General features: G+C 38.8%; 2 protein-coding genes and 1 pseudogene across 3 annotated transcripts; 1 reads left to right on the forward strand and 2 right to left on the reverse strand.

Annotated features, from left to right (window-relative positions):
* Nucleotides 1–624: 624 nt before the first annotated feature.
* Nucleotides 625–4,830, reverse strand: LOC133707348 (putative disease resistance RPP13-like protein 1). The gene is made up of 5 exons (XM_062132899.1): nt 4,780–4,830; nt 2,916–4,558; nt 1,736–2,059; nt 1,563–1,615; nt 625–1,419 (listed from the first exon to the last, which is right to left on the reverse strand). The coding sequence occupies exons 2-3, from the start codon at nt 4,521–4,523 to the stop codon at nt 1,988–1,990; spliced, it is 1,680 nt and encodes a 559-aa protein (XP_061988883.1). The 5' UTR covers nt 4,524–4,558; nt 4,780–4,830; the 3' UTR covers nt 625–1,419; nt 1,563–1,615; nt 1,736–1,987.
* Nucleotides 4,831–5,385: 555 nt separating this feature from the next.
* On the forward strand, nt 5,386–9,146 carry LOC133743302 (putative disease resistance RPP13-like protein 1). Of its 2 annotated transcripts, XM_062171179.1 has the most exons (3): nt 5,386–8,408; nt 8,794–8,891; nt 9,005–9,146. In XM_062171179.1, the coding sequence occupies exon 1, from the start codon at nt 5,488–5,490 to the stop codon at nt 8,353–8,355; it is 2,868 nt and encodes a 955-aa protein (XP_062027163.1). In that variant the 5' UTR covers nt 5,386–5,487; the 3' UTR covers nt 8,356–8,408; nt 8,794–8,891; nt 9,005–9,146. The 2 variants fall into 2 exon arrangements, with proteins under 2 accessions (XP_062027163.1, XP_062027162.1); XM_062171178.1 differs by having other exon boundaries at nt 8,794–9,146.
* A 132-nt stretch (nt 9,147–9,278) lies between these two features.
* Nucleotides 9,279–16,818, reverse strand: LOC133743301 (extra-large guanine nucleotide-binding protein 3-like; annotated as a pseudogene).
* Nucleotides 16,819–19,411: the final 2,593 nt, after the last annotated feature.

Genomic DNA, 19,411 nt, shown 5'->3' on the forward strand with positions numbered 1-19,411 from the left:
TCTATTATATCTATATTTGGTCGAAACAATCTGATAGGTGTCACCAAACAAAGAAAAGAAGAAGAATACAAATCTTCCTTCATCAATCCTATTTATTCATTCTTTTCAATCATTCATTCAGAGTGAGACTTATTCTGATTCTAAGCAACCAAGGAAAACGGTGCACATGGCAGAGATGATTACGAAGAGAAGGGTTCAATTAGCTAGGGTCTTTTAGGGTTCAATTACTCAGACACAACTAGTAGTGTGATTCCCTTGCTAAGAGAACATTGATACGGAAATTAAATGGATCTGGTTATCTTCTTTGATTCTCGTCCACACGAATCTATTGAAGTGAAGTATTTGTAGATGGCTGTGAATTATTAATATGTAAAATTGAATTGAGTTTGATGCATGAAAGACACACGTTTATTAATTTAAGATACAGTTCTCAATTACAACTATCTGTGTGATCTAACGATGCAACGGTAGGGCCGAACGTGAAATTTTCATATCTGAGACGAACTCTAAAAGTTGAGCCTTATGTGTATTCAAATTTTTTTTTTCTTCATAAGGATTTTCCGGAACAAAGTCTATAAACTCAAATCCTACAATTAAACAATAAGGCCAAAGATTTTTCAAACCAAGGTTTAAAATATTAAGCTAACATTAAAAAATAAAAAATAAGTTTAAAATAAGTTTTAACATCTCTGAGAACTATCGGCCTCTCAAGTGATCATATGCAAGAGCGAATGCAATTCCAAGAGCCATGTTAAGTCCTTGTTTCCAAGATAGCACAAAAACCGAATCGAAGCTTCTGTGGAACTCTGGTGCTTCCATTAGGCATGAACTCATGCACCAGGAGTAACTCACTCTAAGACTATACCCTAACAGCACCATATCCATGATGCTAACCAGAATCTTGTGCCGCAAACAACCAGCCATTGTATCAAGTGAAAAGGATTACACAAACAGTCAATCCCATTATACAACCAGTCATGCTAGAGACCCTTTATAAACCTTAGCTGCCCCTTCTCCAACAACTCAGTTTCTCTTGAGTCCCTTTGCAGCTGATTTATCTCTGCACATGACAAAGTTGTCGGAACTTAGGCCTTGTCTACTTTCTCTTCTTTGCAAACACATAACAATCATGAAAAGAACTACAACTATGGAGTAGACTTAAGCAGCTAAACCTCTCAATTGAAAAGCCATCACCAGTATCCTTGTTTTCATTTCATGAGAAGTACTAACAAAAGTAGTGCAGATACTAGAATCATCTGATGAAGAGCCCAAGAAACAGTCCACCGTGAATCCACAGAAGATAGAGGCTGAAAATCTTGGATCTCCCACCTGTCAACGAAGTGATTTGAAGCCGTGCCTGGTAGAGGTAGAGAACCCAACATGCATCAACTAACTCCATAATTGCTTGGAGAGGTCAATCTACAAAACAAGAATGGGCGTTGGAGGCTTACTTAACAGTGAATCCAAATATAGAAGATGTATTTAACAGGAAATCATATTCACAATCAAACAAATATCAATAATTGCAATTAAAAGCATAATAAAATTAGGGCAGAACATACCTGATTGGAAAACACATAATATGTGTCTGAGGTGGCACCAAAGTGAAGAGGAACTGAAACCATAGTACAACCAATTATAAACTTGTAATCTAAATTGACTTATTTGATAAGCGGAAAAGCCAGTCACCAAATCATGCCAATGGCAGCAGTTGTTAGTTTGAGTCTGCAATTACCAAACTTGCCGATTATTCCAGCGACCAGAGAGCTTGATAGCTTAGTGAAGTCCAAAGTAGTTATTGGACATCTGTAGTTCCAGCAGGAAAGTAAAACGCTCGCAGCACCTCAATTGCATGAACATCGCCATCATAGAAGGGAATTGGTCAAGATCAGCATTCGGGGATAGATCTTCAAGAATATTCATGAACATTGAAGATGCTTGGTATGAGTGGGAGTGACCATATAGGGGATGAACAGAGAGTTATTATTCATCCATCCAATTCCATATTCTCATAAATCTCTACTGATGTTCCAGGTGTACAATGAGACTTGGATCTTACCTGATGAGCAAAGATCAAATTAGTCAGAAGGACTTCAATTCACAATGCAATTCATATTGACTACCAAAAAGTCAGGATTTAACATCTGAGAGATATAAATATTTCGGAATGCAAATGAACCAGCTTAATATGTAGTCCTTCAAACATGCATCAAATCTTATACATAAGATATCTGAGGTCAAAAGGCAAGACACAAATTGTAGATGATCACAGTAAGAGAACATAAACAGACACAAAATTACACAAAAAATAAATACACATTGTAATGGTTATTAGTTGAGAAATAACTGAATTTCCTGATTGTCATCAAAGAAACAAGAATTTCATTTCTCATATAATTTGCATATCCAGTGAACGTAATCCCCTCCTGAAAGCCATTGGTGAGTGGTGTCTCATATTAATAGATGCAAATATATCACTACGTTCATACTAATCTTTAATTAAAGTAAAGTAATAATAATAATTGTTGAAACACAAAAATGCTCTTAATAATGCAAGGAAAAACCAGACTAAACTTACAGCTATCAAATCATGCTCTGAACTTTTAACCCCATTTTTCCTGTTTTCTCATGTTTACCATCAACTACTTTTCTGGCTAAACCATGGTGTATAACTTTAACTTTAAAGCTTGTTTCTAAAACAAAACCAATAAGTTTAACATCTTGTCCACACCTCCAATGCATATGCCATCTTACAATAAGGCAAGCAACATATTCTATAAATTTATCAAAAATGTAATTTTTAACATCCTAAGCATTTAGTGAACAAATTTAAATATAGCAAGTACATAGATGGTTCACGTCAGTATAAGAAGCAAATAAATGAGAACAATTTTTTTATACATCTCTTGACTTACTTCTTCACAATCAAACCATATGCTGGGAACACTGGATATCTTGCTCCAATCTTCACCTTCCGCCTTGCGGCACCATTCTTTCAGTTCAGGGCAATCTATTACTATGAAAGACTCAAGTGAAGTTGGTAGTCCATCAGAAGGCAAGGACAGAAGCTTTGGACAACGCCTGAATTCCAAATGCTTGAGGGATTTTAGCCAAGAAAGTGATGGAAGACAGTCAAGTTCAGGGCAAGAGTCCATTGTGAGTTTAAGTAGGGATGGTAAGTCACCTAATTTTACTTCTCTCCACTCTTTCAAATTGAACATGATGTCAACTTCTAATATCTCAAGTTTCGGAAATGCAGGGAATACTTGATCAACTAAGCCATCTCTGAAAAATTGATGATTGATTTCTTTCACCCCATTCATCTCTATAATAGAAAGTGATTTGAGCATTCGTAACTGCCCAATGGACGGGAGAAGTTGACAATTAGTACATCTGTAGAGAGTGAGAACAAGAAGTTCAGCAAAAGATGGATTGCTTATCCAAGTTGGAAGTGTTGACCCAGCATAGTGTTGTATCTGTAACTCTTTAAGGCCAGCATGGGGTTGAAGACATTCAAGGATTTTCTCTTGTCCCTCTATTTTCTCAGTGAACACATTACTCCACCGGAGCTCTAGCCTTTGGAGGTATCTCTTGTCGATCAAAGCAGCTTCCTCAGCCTCTTCCTTATCTGATACATTTTCAAGCCTTGAAATGCGAAGTACTCCTCTAAGATTATTCAAATTCTTAAGCTCTCCAATACGGCACCCCTCCTCTCGACCAACCAGAAATGCTGACAGAGTCTGAAGGTTGGTTAAGTTTCCAATGTATGGAGGCATGGCCCGCAATTGCCTAATGATATCCAAATCAATATGTCGTAGATTGACAAGCTTCTTCGTGCCCTTTGGCAACTGAAGGAAGTGTGCACAACCTCTAAGTTTTATTGTCTGCACATGGTGAAGAGAATCTATTGACTCTGGCAACTGTGTGATGGGAGTATTGGAGAGATCCAAATATCGTAATGATTTTACATTTCGAATGGAACTTGGCACTTCTGAAACAAGTGTTCGACTCAAATTTAGTGTTCTCAAATCCTTTAAGCTCAAAAACAGGTCACGAGGAACATGTTTGATGGAAGACCCATGGCCAGACAGGAGTAGGAGGGTGCGCAGACGCTTAAAATTTTTGAGAATCCCAAAAGTCATATCACTAATTTCCTTACAATTCAAAGACAAATGCTGTGTCGTTTCCAAGGCTCCATCTAAATTACCATCCACGGCTGCAAAATAATCCACCAGCGCAGTTGTTTTTACCAACTCTGAGAGTGAGAGCTTGACAGGATTTACTTTGTAGAATAAGTTGCCCGGATTATAGGTGGGTACCGAAAATACCGAATCAAAATCCACCCTGGTATCACATCTAGAGGGCACAAGAAAGCCCATCTTGTGTAAAGAATTGAAATAAGCATTACCAGTGTCCTCCATTCTCTCTGCTTGGCTCTCTTCAATAAAGCCTTCCGCCATCCACATTTGAACCAACTCATCTTTCCTAAACTCATAAACTGATGGAAAAAGAAAGAAATACATCTTTAACTGTTCAGGTAAACTCTTGTGTTCTATATCTGCAGAAATAACTGTTTCTGGTCAGAAATCCAGCAAAAGGTTATGTTCTTTTTGACATGTAGTTTGAGAGAATGATAGATGTTCAACCGCAGTAGCAACCAAATCCATTTCTCTGCTACTGGCTACTGCAATCCATTCATATTTTCATTTTTCCGAATATTCTTCACTTTTATCATATATCAATACATCTACTGGAAAGACATACAAGTACAACTCGTACCTTGTTGTTGCGCAACGTGAGAAGAAAACAAGGAATTGTCACCGCCGTGCCAAAAACACTTTTACTCCACCCGTTGAGGTTGGCTGATCAAGACTATCCACTGCTTTTTGCCTTTCATTTTCACCTGTTTTTTTCTCGACCAGTTTCACAAAAAGTCATCAAATATGAGTTGGCAGGTCAAGAAATTGATTCAGAAAGTGACCAAAAGTGACTTTTTGTAAACAATATCTAATTGATAAAAAAAATAGTGAAAATGAAAGGTAAAAAATACTAGCTAACTTCAACCGGTGGACTTGCTCTTAAACACATGCAACTCCCCGGCCACAACCTCCTCCAACCACTCCTTCGTATCAGGGTCAACCACTCCTTTTCGAGTTACGATCCCGTTCCCCTGGTCAGCTACTGATCAGGGATGATTTGGTCAATGACCGTTCGATTGAGATCGGACGGTTGACAGCTAAGTGATGAGATCTTAGATGAGAGCTGTCAACTGTCCGATCTCAATCGGACGGTCATTGACCAAATCATCCCCCTGGTCAGCTACGGATCAGGACTGTTTATTCTCGGCCTTTTCTTTCCCAAAAAAAAAAAAAAAAAAAAAGCACCAAGACTTCTCACATTGAAGTCCTCTCAGACCTGAGGAGGAGCTTGCTCTGCTCTTGTTGCCGGTGAAAGAAAGAAGCTTACTCCCTGCCTTTGTTAATTCCCATGGCGACGACTATAGCGTCTCTAGTGCTTTCGACCGGCATCACTTCGGCAGTTCTTCAGGTTCTTCTCGACAGAATAGCCAATTTCACTCAAACAAAGATAAGCCAGTTTACCCAGCTGCACGTCGAGTTCTTGAAGTTGGGAGCAACAATGTCCAAGGCTAAAGCTCTTGTGGATGATGTAGAGAACAAGAAATGCTTTCCAGAGGCTTGCCGAATTTTGCTCGAAGATGTCAAAAGCGTTGTTTTAGATGCCGATGATTTGCTGGATGAGATTGACATGGACCTCGAAAAGAGGAATTCTACTGACTTCAGTAAGTATCAGGTTAGTCAAATGTTCCTATCATCTCGTAGATTCAATATCCCTTCTGAGTTGAGCAAGATCCATAAAGAACTGGTTGGTTTAGTAGAGAAACTGGAGAGCTACTGTATGATCAATTCGGGTCAACCTCAAATGGCTGCTCCTGTTATTCCCAGTACTTCTTTAGTAGATGAATCGTCTATAATTGCAAGAGGTTCAGACAAGGAAAAGATCATTCAGATGGTCTTGTCTGAGCAAGGAGAGGGTGGAGGAAATGTTTCTGTGATTCCAATAGTGGGAATGGGCGGAATTGGGAAAACGGCACTTGCTCAACTTGTTTACAATGATTCAGACGTGGTTAAAAATTTTGATTTTAAAATCTGGGTATCTGTTTCTTTGAGCTATGATGTTGTCAAGATTACAAAATCCATTTTTAACTCCCTTACTGAGCAAGTGTCTGGGTTGTCTGTACTCAAGGGAGCTTTTGAGTTATCTGATCTAAGCAAATATTTTGAGTTGAGTCTTAATGAGATTCATATTCAGTTACAAAAGAAGTTGAGGGGGAAGAAGTTTTTGCTTGTACTTGACGATATGTGGAATGAGAATCCTAGAGATTGGGATTTATTGAAATTGCCTTTTCAAGTTGCAGCACAAGGAAGCAAGATTGTGATGACTACCCGAAGCGAAATTGCTTCGTCTATTCTTTCTGGTGCTCCTGCTTATCATTTGGATACTTTGTCTCATAATGATTGCTGGACAATCATTAAACAGACGGCAGGACTAAGTGATGCACATGAAAAGGAGTTGATTGGGTTAAAGATAGCTAAGAAGTGCAAAGGGCTTCCTTTGGCGGCGAAAGTGATTGGAAGTGTCTTACGTTATAAATCTGGAGTGAGGAAGTGGGATGCTTTGTTAAAATGTGAGCTTTGGGAATCTCCAGAACATGGAAACCATATCTATCCAGCACTTAAGTTGAGCTATGATAATTTGTCTTCTTATTTGAGAAGATGTTTCACTTATTGTTCTATCTTCCCACGTGATCATGAATTTGAAAAAGATGATTTGGTTCAGTTATGGGCAGCAGAAGGCTTCATTCAAGCTCAAGGAAGAGAAGAAATTGAAGACATTGGAAGAGAGTACTTTGGTGGGTTGTGTTCGAGGTCTTTTTTCCAAGTTTCAGATGATGGTCAACCAAGATATAAAATGCATGACCTCATTCATGATTTGGCGAGATTGGTTTCAGCCAACATATCCTTTTCCATGGAGGATGATATCTCAACCATCCTGCCCATACCTAGACATGCTCGGTATTCTTCATTGCTTTGTCAAGACATTAAGCCATCTACATTGGAGGTGTTTCACAGGTATGAGAAGCTGCGAACCTTTATGCTGATTTCTGAACATGCATCCAATCTTTACCAAGTTCCATATGATTTCTTTATAAAGTTGGGACGCTTAAGAGTGTTGAATCTGAGTCATAGTGGCATCTCTGACTTGCCTGACTCTATTAAGAATTTGATACACCTTCGTTACCTAAATCTTAGTCATACCTCTATCAAAAGATTGCCGAAATCTTTAGCAGATATATATGGGTTGGAAACACTTAAGCTCAAGAATTGTTGTGAGCTTCTTCAATTGCCTGCCAACTTGAAGAACTTGATTAAGCTACGACATCTTGACTTTGATGGATATCGTTTAATCAGTTCCATGCCAATAGAAGTTGGGAAACTGACCAGTCTTGAAACTCTGCCTGCATTTATAGTGGGAAAGCACAAAGGATATCAAATTGGGGAGCTCAAGAACATGAGGTTCCTTCGTGGATCCATTTGCATCACAAATCTTGAGAATGTGGCAAGTTCTGTAGAGGGTGAGGCTGCTATGTTACACGAGAAGCAATACCTAGAGAAGTTGGAGTTAGAATGGAATGAAATGGGTGCTCAAACAGTTGAACAAGAAGTTCTTACGAGCCTTAAACCTCATGTTGGGTTGAGAGAGTTACGAGTAACAGGCTATTGTGGTTTAATATTTCCAAATTGGATTGCTGACTCATCATTTTGCAAGCTTGAGAGAATCGACATAGACAAGTGCCATTTTTGTACACTTCTTCCTTCTCTTGGTCAACTTCCAGCGCTCAAGTATCTTCTCATTCAAGATATGCGTGCTTTGGAAAATGTGGATCTTCTGTTATGTGGGTCGGCAGGTAGTTTTCCATCATTGGAGACGCTCACATTTCGGGACATGCCAAAGTTGAAGATTTGGTCAGGAATAAATGAAAATGACATGCCTCACCTTAGAGTGCTAAGCATGGACTCTTGTCCAGAATTTGTCACACTACCTTCAACACATTACCTAAGATCACTTGAAATGTTAGAAATAAATCGTTGCCCTGAGCTTCAATCATTGCCAAGGGAAGGACTGCCACTCTCACTCACATGTCTGATAATTTCGGAAAGTGATATTTTAAAGGAGCGATGCAAGGTGCAAGGTGCAGATTGGGACAAGATCAAATCAGTCCCCAACATAATGATTGATGATGAAGTGATTCCCATGGAAGGACGTCAGAATTGAACATTGTTGACTGTCCATCTAACTTGTTGAAAAGTTCTGGGTCTGATAAACAGGTACTAACGTAATACTGTTAACTGAAATCATTGGTTATTTGTTCATCTTTTGACACGAGTTTGTCTGATAGATACATCACTATAAATTTCCTTCTTCCTAGTACCATAAAGTTATTAGCTTTGTATATCTAATTGTGTCGGAACTTGTTTGAAATAGGCTATAGTTTAAATACTCTTGTAATCTAAACTAGCACTGTGCATACTGTGAATAAAGTTCATGAGGTGCCTTAGAGATTTCCTTACATGAAGGTGACAGCATTATCAGATCAGTGTTGAAGCTACAATATAACATGAAAATTTATAAGTCCTGAGGCATGAAAATATAGAGTTAAGACAACCCGGTGTCTACTTAGTTCTGAATAACAGAGTTGTTCTTTTCTTGTAGAAAATCCTCTTCATATTGGGCTCTGCCAATCGTTGCAGCAACTACTTGAAGCAGTTTCAAGTTGGGGAGTGTTTGTTCTTTTTCTGGGTGATCCTAATGTGAGTAACTTCTTGTACTATACATGAACAATTTGACATTTTAGACTATTTTTTGTGAGAAGATTTTCTGTTTACAAGTGGTTTGGGATTTATTGTAAAACCTGAGTCTGCAGGTTTCATGCAATATGGGCAATTTGCTCTCTCTCACATAGGCAGTGAATAATTCTGTCAATCAAGCTCGTTTATGTGTGTTGTTTTACTGCAACTAGCTTCACCTCAACTCCATCATGGATAATAAATCGACTTTTACATCTATATTTTGTGCGGGTAAATAAGATTTGTGGTGCTTCCCGAAACATGTTGTGTTGCTCACATGTCCTTGTTTATTGTGTTCTGTTTTCGTTTATTTTCTGTTCTCTTTATCACTCAATAACCATCCTGGTTTGAACTTGGGAACATTTTAATACATTTTAATCAGACTTTAAGGCCCATATATTAAATTCTGTGTGGAAATTGTAAGTGTTGCAAGTGATATTCTTTCTCTCATAACTAGAATGTGTGGTTTACATGTATGATGTGTCAATAGTAATTTACAAGTTTTCCTCCTTTTTTTTTTCCTTTCACTTGCATATGCTTGAACTATGACTTGAGCTGATTAGATTTACCTTGACGTTAATAATCATGCATTCTTGGCGGCCAAGTTTATATTAATCTAGTTACTTGATTTACTTCCTTCTCTTTTCATGGCCTCACGAGCTAGCAATCGAGATTATGTCACATTTGGGTTGGAGAAGTTTGAATCTTGTGTCACACGAATAATTGAACATTCTTTTCAGATGTACTATACAATTAAATCTAAACCGGGCTGTGATTGTGATAGAGCCACCTTATAATCTATCGAGTTGTTAGGCTAAATTGTACTCGTGGATAACCAAAGCAGGACTTGAAGGATGATTTCGTTACTCTTCGTAGTGACAACAATGGAAGGCCCTCTATACATTAGTCTGCACTGTACTGAAACAGAAAAAAATTGGTCTCTATTCAGTTAATTGAATGTTCTTTTCAAATGGTACCCGAGTTTGAAAACAAACTAAGATAGATGACCCTCAAGGCCTTCATCATACATTACAACTGTTGCGTTGCGTTTTAGGTATAAATGAAGTATATGATGGAAGCCAATCTGATTGATGAAACTCATATCAGTCCTCAAATTTAATTCAAGTATGCATGTATCAGTTGTAAACTCAAGTTGGATTCTGAATTTAACTCATGATCAGGCAGATTTTAATCATTTTACCAAGGCATAAGGAAAACATTCTACAGATTGGCACAACTAAATGCAGAACTAATGACTCGATTGCAGAAGTCACCATGAGACCACCATAACAGAGAGGAAACACAAATTGCAAAAGGAGTCAACATAGAACGAGGATATCTGTAGTGAAGCTGGTTTAGAGAGCTGATGCTCATCATCTTATTCCATATTCTGGGACTTGCATACCTGGTAGCCAAAGTTCAACAGTCAGAATGATGTCTAATGCACAATGTAATTCAAATAGATTATCATAGATCCAGGACTCAACAACTAAAAGATGCAAATATTTCAGACTGCAATTGCATCAGCTTCACATGGATTCCTTCAAATGAGGTAGATTTATCGAGCTAAATCATCTGTTTCATTCTATATGTGAATTCAAATGTGAGGTCAAGACAGGCAAGACCCAGATAGTGAATGATCCAAAGTAAGAGGGAGAATAGGAATAGATACAAATTTACACCAGAAAATAAACTACAGTTCTGTAATGGCTTTATGACATGTTGAGTACTAAATGAAGATGAAATGAAACACCAGATTAAACTTACAGCTATTGATTCAATCAATGAATCCATAATCCCATTTTTCTTGTTTTCTCATGTTATCAATGATTTTTTTTCTTTCTTTTCTTTCTGGCCTTGGTGTGGAATTTACACTTCAAATCAAGTCCACAACTGATAAGAGAAGCAACTTATTGGATAAGTAAATCAAGAATCAATTTTTAACATCTAGGCCATTTAGTGAAACAAATTACACAGAAGTATATACAAAGATTGCTCACCCCAGAGCAAGAAGCAGAGACATAAGAGCAAAACAAACTGTTTTTAGTTGACTTACCTCTTCACAATCAAGCCATATGCTAGGGAGATGGCATATCTTCCTCCAATCTTCACCTTCCATCATGCGGCACCATTCTTTCAGTTTCGGGCAATCTATTACTATGAAAGACTCAAGTGATGCTGGTAGTCCATCACAAGGCCAGGTCAGAATTTTTGGACAGCGCCTGAGTTCCAAATGCTTGAGGGATTTGAGCCAAGACAGTGATGGAAGAGTGGTAAGTTCAGGGCAAGAATCAACTGTGAGTTTAAGTAAGGAAGGTAAGTCACCAATGTTTACATCCTTCCACAGTTTCAAATTGAGCATGATGTCAACTTCTAGTATCTCCAGTTTCGAAAATGCATGAAACCCTTGATCAACTGGGTTTTTCTTTCCCAAAAACTGGTAGTTGATTTCTTTCACCTCATTCATTTCTATAATAGAAAGAGACTTTAGCATTGGTAACTGCCCAATAGATGGGAGAAGCTCACAGTGTTTGCATCTGTAGAGAGTAAGAACAACAAGTTCAGTAAAACATGGATTGCTAATCCAAGTTGGAAGTCTTGACCAGGCATATTGTTGTATTTGTAGCTCTTTAAGGCCAGCATGGGGTTGAAGACATTCAAGAATTTTCTCTTGCTCTTCTGTATTCTCGGCAAACACATTACTCCAGCAGAGCTCCAACCTTTGCAGGTATATCTTTTCGATCAACGCAGCTGCCTTAGCCTCTTCCTGGCATGACACGTTTTCAAGCCTTGAAATGCGGAGTACTCCTCTGAGATCATTCAAATTCTTAAGCTCTCCTATACGGCATCCATCATCTCGACCAACAAGAAATGCTGACAAAGTTTGAAGGTTGGTTAAGCTTCCCAAGTGGGGAGGCATGGACCTTAACTGTCGAATGATATCCAATTCGATATGTCGTAGATTGATTAGCTTCTTCATCCCCTTTGGCAATTGAAGAAAGTGTACACAACCTCTGAGTCTTACAGTCTGTAAAGTGTGAAGAGAATCTATTGATTCCGGCAACCGTGTAATAAGAGTATTGGAGAGATCAAGATATCGTAATGACTTTGCATTTCGAATGGAACTTGGCAATTCAGACACGAGTGTTTGACTCAAATTCAGTGTTCTCAATTCCTTTAAGCTCAAAAACAGATCACGAGGAACATATTTGATGGAAGATCCACAACCAGCAAGCACAAGAAGTGTACGCAAATGCTTAAATTTTTTAAGAACCCCAAAAGTCATCTCATCAATGTCTTTGCAAATTAAAGACAAATGCTGTGTCATTTCCAAGGCTCCATCCAACCTACCATCCACAGCTACGAAATACTCAACCGGAGCAATTTTTCTTCCCAAACGTGAAAACTTGAGTGGATTTCCTTTATACAATAAGTGGCCAGGATTATAAATGGGCACAGAAAATACTGAATCAAATTCCACTCTGTAGTCACATCTTGAAGGCACAAGAAAACCTTTGTTCCGCAAAGACATGAAATACTCACCACCAATATCCTCCATTACCCCTCCATGGATCTCTTCAATAAGGCCTTCAACTATCCACATTTGAACCAACTCATCGCTTCTAAACTCATAATGTGATGGAAAGAGAGAACAATACAGAAATAACCTTTTTAATTGTTTGGGTAAACTGTCATATTCTTCATCTTCATGCACAACATTTTCTTCCAAATTTGGATGGCTTTCCTTCACTTCCAATGACTCTGACAAATTTATTTCTGAAGAAATCAGCTTCTCATTTGGCTCCCCCGAAAGTTTCAAGTTCGGACAGTTTTCTTCTGCTCTCAAATTAGTTTCTTCATCAGCTCTTTTATCAATTTCTACTTCTTCCATTTCTTTGAGGACCTCCCTTATGTACTTGAATGCCGCATCAACTGAGTTACCATCTCTAGCTCGGGTTTGCACTACAAATAACTTTTGACCGCTTAAGGATAAATAAAGCTCTTTGAATTTCACTGCCACATAGTGATATGCTTGCTGAGCTAGAGCCTGACTATTATTGTGCGGCTTAAAAGGTTGAAGTCCTTGAACCACTCACAAGCTGACAATGGAACCTGGCCTATCTTGTCTTCAAATGCATCATATTTGTTTAGCACAAGAACAAATGGAGTGTTACTAGAACAAGGGTGCCTCACCAAACTCTCGAACAAATCTCTGCTTGCCAACAATTTATTATGAAGACGCCCATTACCAAGGGCCCACATTTGATCATAGTCACTCAAAGCAACAGAAAAAATCACTGCTCTCACGTCTTCAAACATTGCAAGCCATTTGCACGCCTCATTTAGTCCCTTAGAACTAAGACAAATTAGTTGGTACCTGAGACAAGAAAACCCAGTGAGGAACATATTCATGATTTCAGGAGAAGCAAAAAGAAGATAAGACAGAAAGCACTTGATTAGGGCTGAAAGAATAAAGGTTTTACTTCGTTAATGGAAGCGGACATTCATAGTTTTCATTTTATAGCTCAGACATGGAGCTTCTATCATCAAATGAAAATTCTAGAGAGGTAAGGCCATTGCTTTGAGTAACTCCTTCAGCATATAACATGTCCTTCTCGGTTGGCTCATATTCATTACTTGATATTTCTATAGCCTGTTCAAATGAAACACCAAATATGTATGAGGTTAACAATTGATGATTTGAAATGTGATCCACCTTGCTGGAATCCATCTATTATTAAGGAAACCACATATACGCCACATAATATAAATTAGACAAGTAAATAGCCAAAGATCATTAACTAAATTTGAAATTATGCCATTAGAGGAATGCTACCAATTCAGTGATTGACAAAACTCATATTCCAAACAAAGTGTTAACAAAGATATGAAATTCCATATCCAGTTGACTATCTGTTTTGGTCAGAAAATAAAGTAGGCCTCATTATTCTCTGCATAATGAAATATATGGGATTCATTACAAAACATCAAAACAAAACAAGAAAGATAATAAAAGTTTATGCAGGCACGTTGTTATGACAGTATCTCAACTATCCTTGTCCATTTCAGTCTGGACAACTCACTGCCGATGGACTTTTGCTGGTGATGGATATTTGATGAATCAAGATAAATAAGCATACCGCAGATGTAACCATATTGATGGACCAAATAAACGACAAATTCTGAATGAAATTGGAGTTCAAAGATGTGGGGCCAAAACAAGGAATAACTAACCCGATCTAGGAAATACTTGGCAACTTCTGGAAGACAATGTAATTCCTCCCTTCTTTTGTATGTTTCCTGGATGGCAGAATCTTTCCATACTTCATCTACAATAGGAGCATACTCACGGGTAGAAGCAGGGAAGAATGCATCGAAGTCTCCGGTAGAGATGATATCCAGCAACCAGTCAGAAAAGTGCTTGAATCTTTGGTTGATAGAATAGATGCATTGCTTACTTTCATCGACTACTGTTTCAAATAAATTCATTTCACAGTCAATCACTGCTCTAAGGGTCATTCATGCCTACAAGCAGAAAACCAAATAAGAAAATCTTGCACATCTCTAACAATTGTAAACATGTTTCCTCTACAATCTTCAGAAAACATATGTACTATTCAGCGTCGGCGTGGAAACTATTCTATCCCTATTAAGAGCCACCAAAATCCATGTGGTATGTAGATACTGAATGAAGGCAAACAAATTAACCAAATGTTACATTTGGGTTTCAAAGACTTTCCCAAATGGCAAAGATCAAATTCATGGCCAAGTATAAATTCATACCCATACAACTACAATGTATCTAGAGTCAAGAAACGATATTGCAAAGAAGGACCTAACAAAGAGCTACCTTTCCATGTTTCAACTTATTAAGAGTGTTGCCATCAGAAAAAGAACAAAATGATAGTCATGTAATTAAAATAATATAGACCTAATGGCGTCTCGTCAGCGGCCAACGAATCAGAAGTATTCTGCAATGAAGCTTCCTCTTCAAAACGTTCTCGGCCCTCAAGTAATATACTTAAGTACTTGTACATATTGCTTTGAATCATGAGCTTCATGTTCTGCACCTCCTCGGGAGTGAACTCATTCCCATATAAGAACTTGGCCTAGTTCACGGAAAAAATGAACAATAAACTAAATTCTAAAATGTCATACAATTTAAACAACATTACACTGGTTAAGCCAATGCAAAGAATTACTGGAACAAAAGCAGCAAAATGTAAACTCACCTGCTTGAAGATGGTGCTAGTTCCAGATCCCTCCAGACCAAATAACAAAAGTTTTTGAACTCTTGCCTGATCCAAGTATTCAGGGATGGACCTACTTGAAGGTTGTGTCATAGGATCTTCTCTTGGCCCATTTTGATTACGAGATGGTACAGGCAATGAGAATACTGAACAAATGAAACGGGTGGTTGCCTGCCTGTCAAAAACCAAACTGCAAATGTATAAAAACTCGACTCAAACTCATTTGCATAAATTTAAACTCCCACAAAACAACAAAATTCCAAATTCACAGTACGAGAGAACCTTTCCCCATATGTTCCCTTTAATGTTATTCTGCCCTTCCTCCTCATATGTACCATCTTCATACACCCAGAAATGCGTATCTCGAGGGCACTGCACGTTGGCCACCTGAAATGCACGAAATAATAAGCTAAGACTTCCACTGAAGACACGATCAACAAACAAGTTCATTCAATTGCAAGCTTTTAGTTAATGATTTCGCATACCTTGAGCACCCTAAGCTCAATCTTTGTGATCTCTCTGCCATTCATGAATACATTAGTGTTCCCATTGCTGGCATCAGCCCGAAGCTTACCCCCAACGTTCAGTTTCGGAGTAATGATACAATCAGGCTTCTGTCCCTCCTGAAACCAAATACACAAACACAACTAAACACAAATCCACAAAAAAAACAACAACGATAAACACAACAAATGCTCATCCATTACCTTTCCCCAGAGGCCCGAATCCTTATCGTACCAGTACCTCCCAGGCTTCAACTTCTGAGGAGGTACTTCACATCCCAAAATCTGACCCAGCTCTTCTTCCCTCAACTCCCTCCCATTCACAACCAACTGCTGCGGCCGGAGCTGATTGGCCGGACACTCCTTCTCGGCCCTCATTATCTGCCCAATTTCCAAAGGGCTACAAACCCTAGAAAGAAGCTTTGAACACTTTCCCAAACTGGCCCTCTTGGACTCATCTATAGGCTGCCCAATGCAGCTCACGCATTTTCGCCCCTCCGGCATTGATCCCATAGCTTTAAGCAAACAGTTGCTACAGTACTTTGAGTCACACACCAAACACCACTCCCTCTTCTTCAATCTGTTCCCTTTTCCACACCTGCTGCAAATCCCTTTCTTACTCGCTACCTTCAGCGGCGAAGCATAAGCAACCGGCGATCCCCAAGCAACCGGCGATCCCACCGGCTCCGATTGCGGCGACGAGGAATTCGAGTCCTCAGCTGAAAATTCGGAGCTGAAACCTGCCGAAAGCGACGTCGAAGTCTGCGTTTCGTTTGCGGAATCGCCGTTCCTGATCCGGCTGAACCGAGAGGCGACCCGATCGACCGGCTCGGCCACCGGAATCGAAGAAAGCTCCGAAACCGAACCCGAAGCTCCGGAAGCGGCGCTTTGAAGCGAATCGATGTCGACTGGATCAACCTTGGGGACTTCGTAGGGCAGCGGAGGGCCTTCGTACTCAACTGCGATGGAGTAGTCGAGATGGTCGTCGTTTCTGAGTAGCTCCTGCCAGCTTTCACCGTCCTCGGGTTCCCAAGCCGCCATGGCGCGGCCGTTAGAGGCTTTGCGATTGCAGTTCTCCTTTAGGCTTTAGCTTCAATTCCTGAATACAAAAGAAGCGAGAAGAGTGATACAGATCATCGTTTTATCACTTTTATGTCAACCAGCAGTCAAAAACTGCATGTATATACACATGTATACAGAGATTACAGGCCTTCCCATTAAGGTTAACCACTTTATTTAAAGTAATTACGGATTTACGATTAAGTGGTTACCATCAATTCCATAGTCATACAATACCAATCATTTTGGATGATCAAATGATTATCAATATGGTTAAAATTTTACATAGTTACTTATAAAAAAATAATAATAATAAAATAATAAAATAAAAATAAAAGATATCTTCACATATGGTATATGAATTTTAGGCATTTCTACACTTTGGTGTACTAACTTTCATAACAATCAGAATGGTGTATCAAGTTTGCTTCAATCTTTCATTTTGGTGTACGCCGTTAAGTTTTCCGTTATCTTTGCCAAAAAAAAAAATCCGTTATGTCAGTTTTTTTTTTTTTGTGTAAAAATAACGGAAAACTTAACGGCGTACACCAAAACGAAATATTGGAGCAAACTTGATACACAATTCTGATAGTTATGAAAGTTAGTACACCAAAGTGTAGAAATGCCTAAAGTTCATACACCATTTGTGATGTTTTCCCAAAAAAAAATCTAAGGAATCAATAGTGCATTTTTCTCATAGTGAGAAAAATGCACCAACAGTTCCCTAACTCTTGTGCACCGGCCAATTTAACACCCACACTCTCAATGTTATCAATGTGATACCTGAACACATATTTTGTTATCAACGACAAACATCCGTTAGATTTTCCTGACAAAGACGTTAGAATAGTGACGTGGCAAGCACGTGATATTTTTATTAAGGGCAAAATTGTCTTTATACTAAGTAGTTAAAATAATTTTATCTTTCTTTTTAATTTATTTTCCTTTCTCCTGCTTCCTCATCTACTTTCTTCTTCTCCCGTCCTCATCCTTCCTCAGATCCTCTCTTTCTTTTTTCCTTGAAATTTTTGGAATTAGTGTTTAGAGGATTTCGGGTTGGAATCTTGATTCATGGATTGGGGATTTTAAAATTATAGCAACATTCCTCATCATTCAACCCACTTGTTCATACTGAAACCCAAAAACTCTGGATCGCTTTCTTCCCATCAAACCCGATAATTTCTCAATTCCACCCATCACATCCAAAAACCCCAATCTTGCTAGAAAACCCTAACCCTAAACCAATTCTTGCAATTACCCCCAATTTCTTTCTGAATGGAAGTTTTAAAGAAGAAGCCATCATCATTCATCAAGAAGCATGAGATCATACTTGCAATTACCAAGCAAGAGATTGACATGGGCTCTATTCGAAAACAGAATAGACGTCTCTGGGTCACTCAAAGCTTGGGTATTGATTGCCCTGGTGTAGCAGTTTATGGCATCCGAGTAATGCTTCTTACCCTTTTTCACAAACTCGTTGCCCTTCTCCTACAACCCCAGTAAAATTTTAAACACAAAAGACCAGAGTCATAAAATTGTTTTACTTGTTGAGAAAGAGAGGACCTTGAGTTCAATAGCAGCAGATTCTTTGAAGGCGGCGATGGCATCAAGCTCAGCTTTTTCGCTTTCGGTTTGGGGTTCGGCGACTTTCTCCATCCATAGTGCCATTGCTTTGCTTCTCTGAATTCGCTTCTTCTCTTGCAAATCCAGTGGGTTGGATTTGGATTTGGTGATGGTTGGGTCAAAGCCTTAAAGGTTGATGCTTTAATCGATTCGGATGGATAGATTTAAAGAGAGAGAAGGAGAGACTTGCCATTCTTCTTTGTTCTTTTAGAATCCAGACCAGGAAATCGATGAACAACAACGAAACAACAGACCCATAAATTTTTTTTTTCAGAAGAAAAAAAAATTAACTAGGATTTGATTAGTTACTTAATTATCATCTCCTGTTAGAACCTCCGCGATCCTTAAACGTTTCGATACTCTTGTAACTCTCTTTATTCAAATTCTCAGACTTAACAACATCATCAAGAGCATCCCCAAAACGATGAATATCCAGAAATTTGGTATATGGCTTGATTTAGTCATTAAAAAAAAAACAAACGAATTAACAAAATAAAAGGGTAAATTGGTCATTTATATTTTTTTTGTCTCCGCGTGCTTGCCACATCACACATCTAACGGAACCGTCTACGAAATCTGACGGAAGTATCTCATCGATAGCAAAATAAGTGTTCAGGTATCACATTGATAGCATTGAGAGTGTGGGTATCAAATTGGCCGGTGCACAAGAGTTGAGGGACTGTTGGTGCATTTTTCTCATAATTCCATTGTATGACTACGGAATTAATGGTACCATTACTTTAGGTTAACCTTAGTGAAGAAGATTTGTGTACACATCAGTTCAGAAATCAAAACAAAATTTAGGTACAGTGTACATACCGAGTTCGTCGAGCGCAACTCCAAGGACTCAGGGCAGGAGAATCCCAAATTCTTGCGTATCTGTTCGAACTCACTGTCATTTCCTTCTACTTGGAAGCTCATCCAGTCTAAAGTATTGACCGAGCCTGAGTAGAGTGATGACCCCGCGGAGTGGTGGTAGAGCGAGGAAGGCGATGTAACGGCATCATAGTCAATGTTCTTCACCGCATTGCGCCTAACCCACTTTGGC

This window comes from Rosa rugosa, chromosome 4 (genome assembly GCF_958449725.1).
Source record: "Rosa rugosa chromosome 4, drRosRugo1.1, whole genome shotgun sequence".
Classification (NCBI taxonomy): domain Eukaryota; kingdom Viridiplantae; phylum Streptophyta; class Magnoliopsida; order Rosales; family Rosaceae; genus Rosa; species Rosa rugosa.

Bases quoted from the DNA above. Each gene is read 5' to 3' on its own strand.
- LOC133707348 (XM_062132899.1), bottom strand. From the start codon at position 4,523: ATGTATTTCTTTCTTTTTCCATCAGTTTATGAGTTTAGGAAAGATGAG. The intron at 2,060-2,915 runs GTAAGTCAAGAG...TTTGCTCATCAG, and splicing joins TATGGTTTGATTGTGAAGAA to GTAAGATCCAAGTCTCATTG.
- LOC133743302 (XM_062171178.1), top strand. From the start codon at position 5,488: ATGGCGACGACTATAGCGTCTCTAGTGCTTTCGACCGGCATCACTTCG.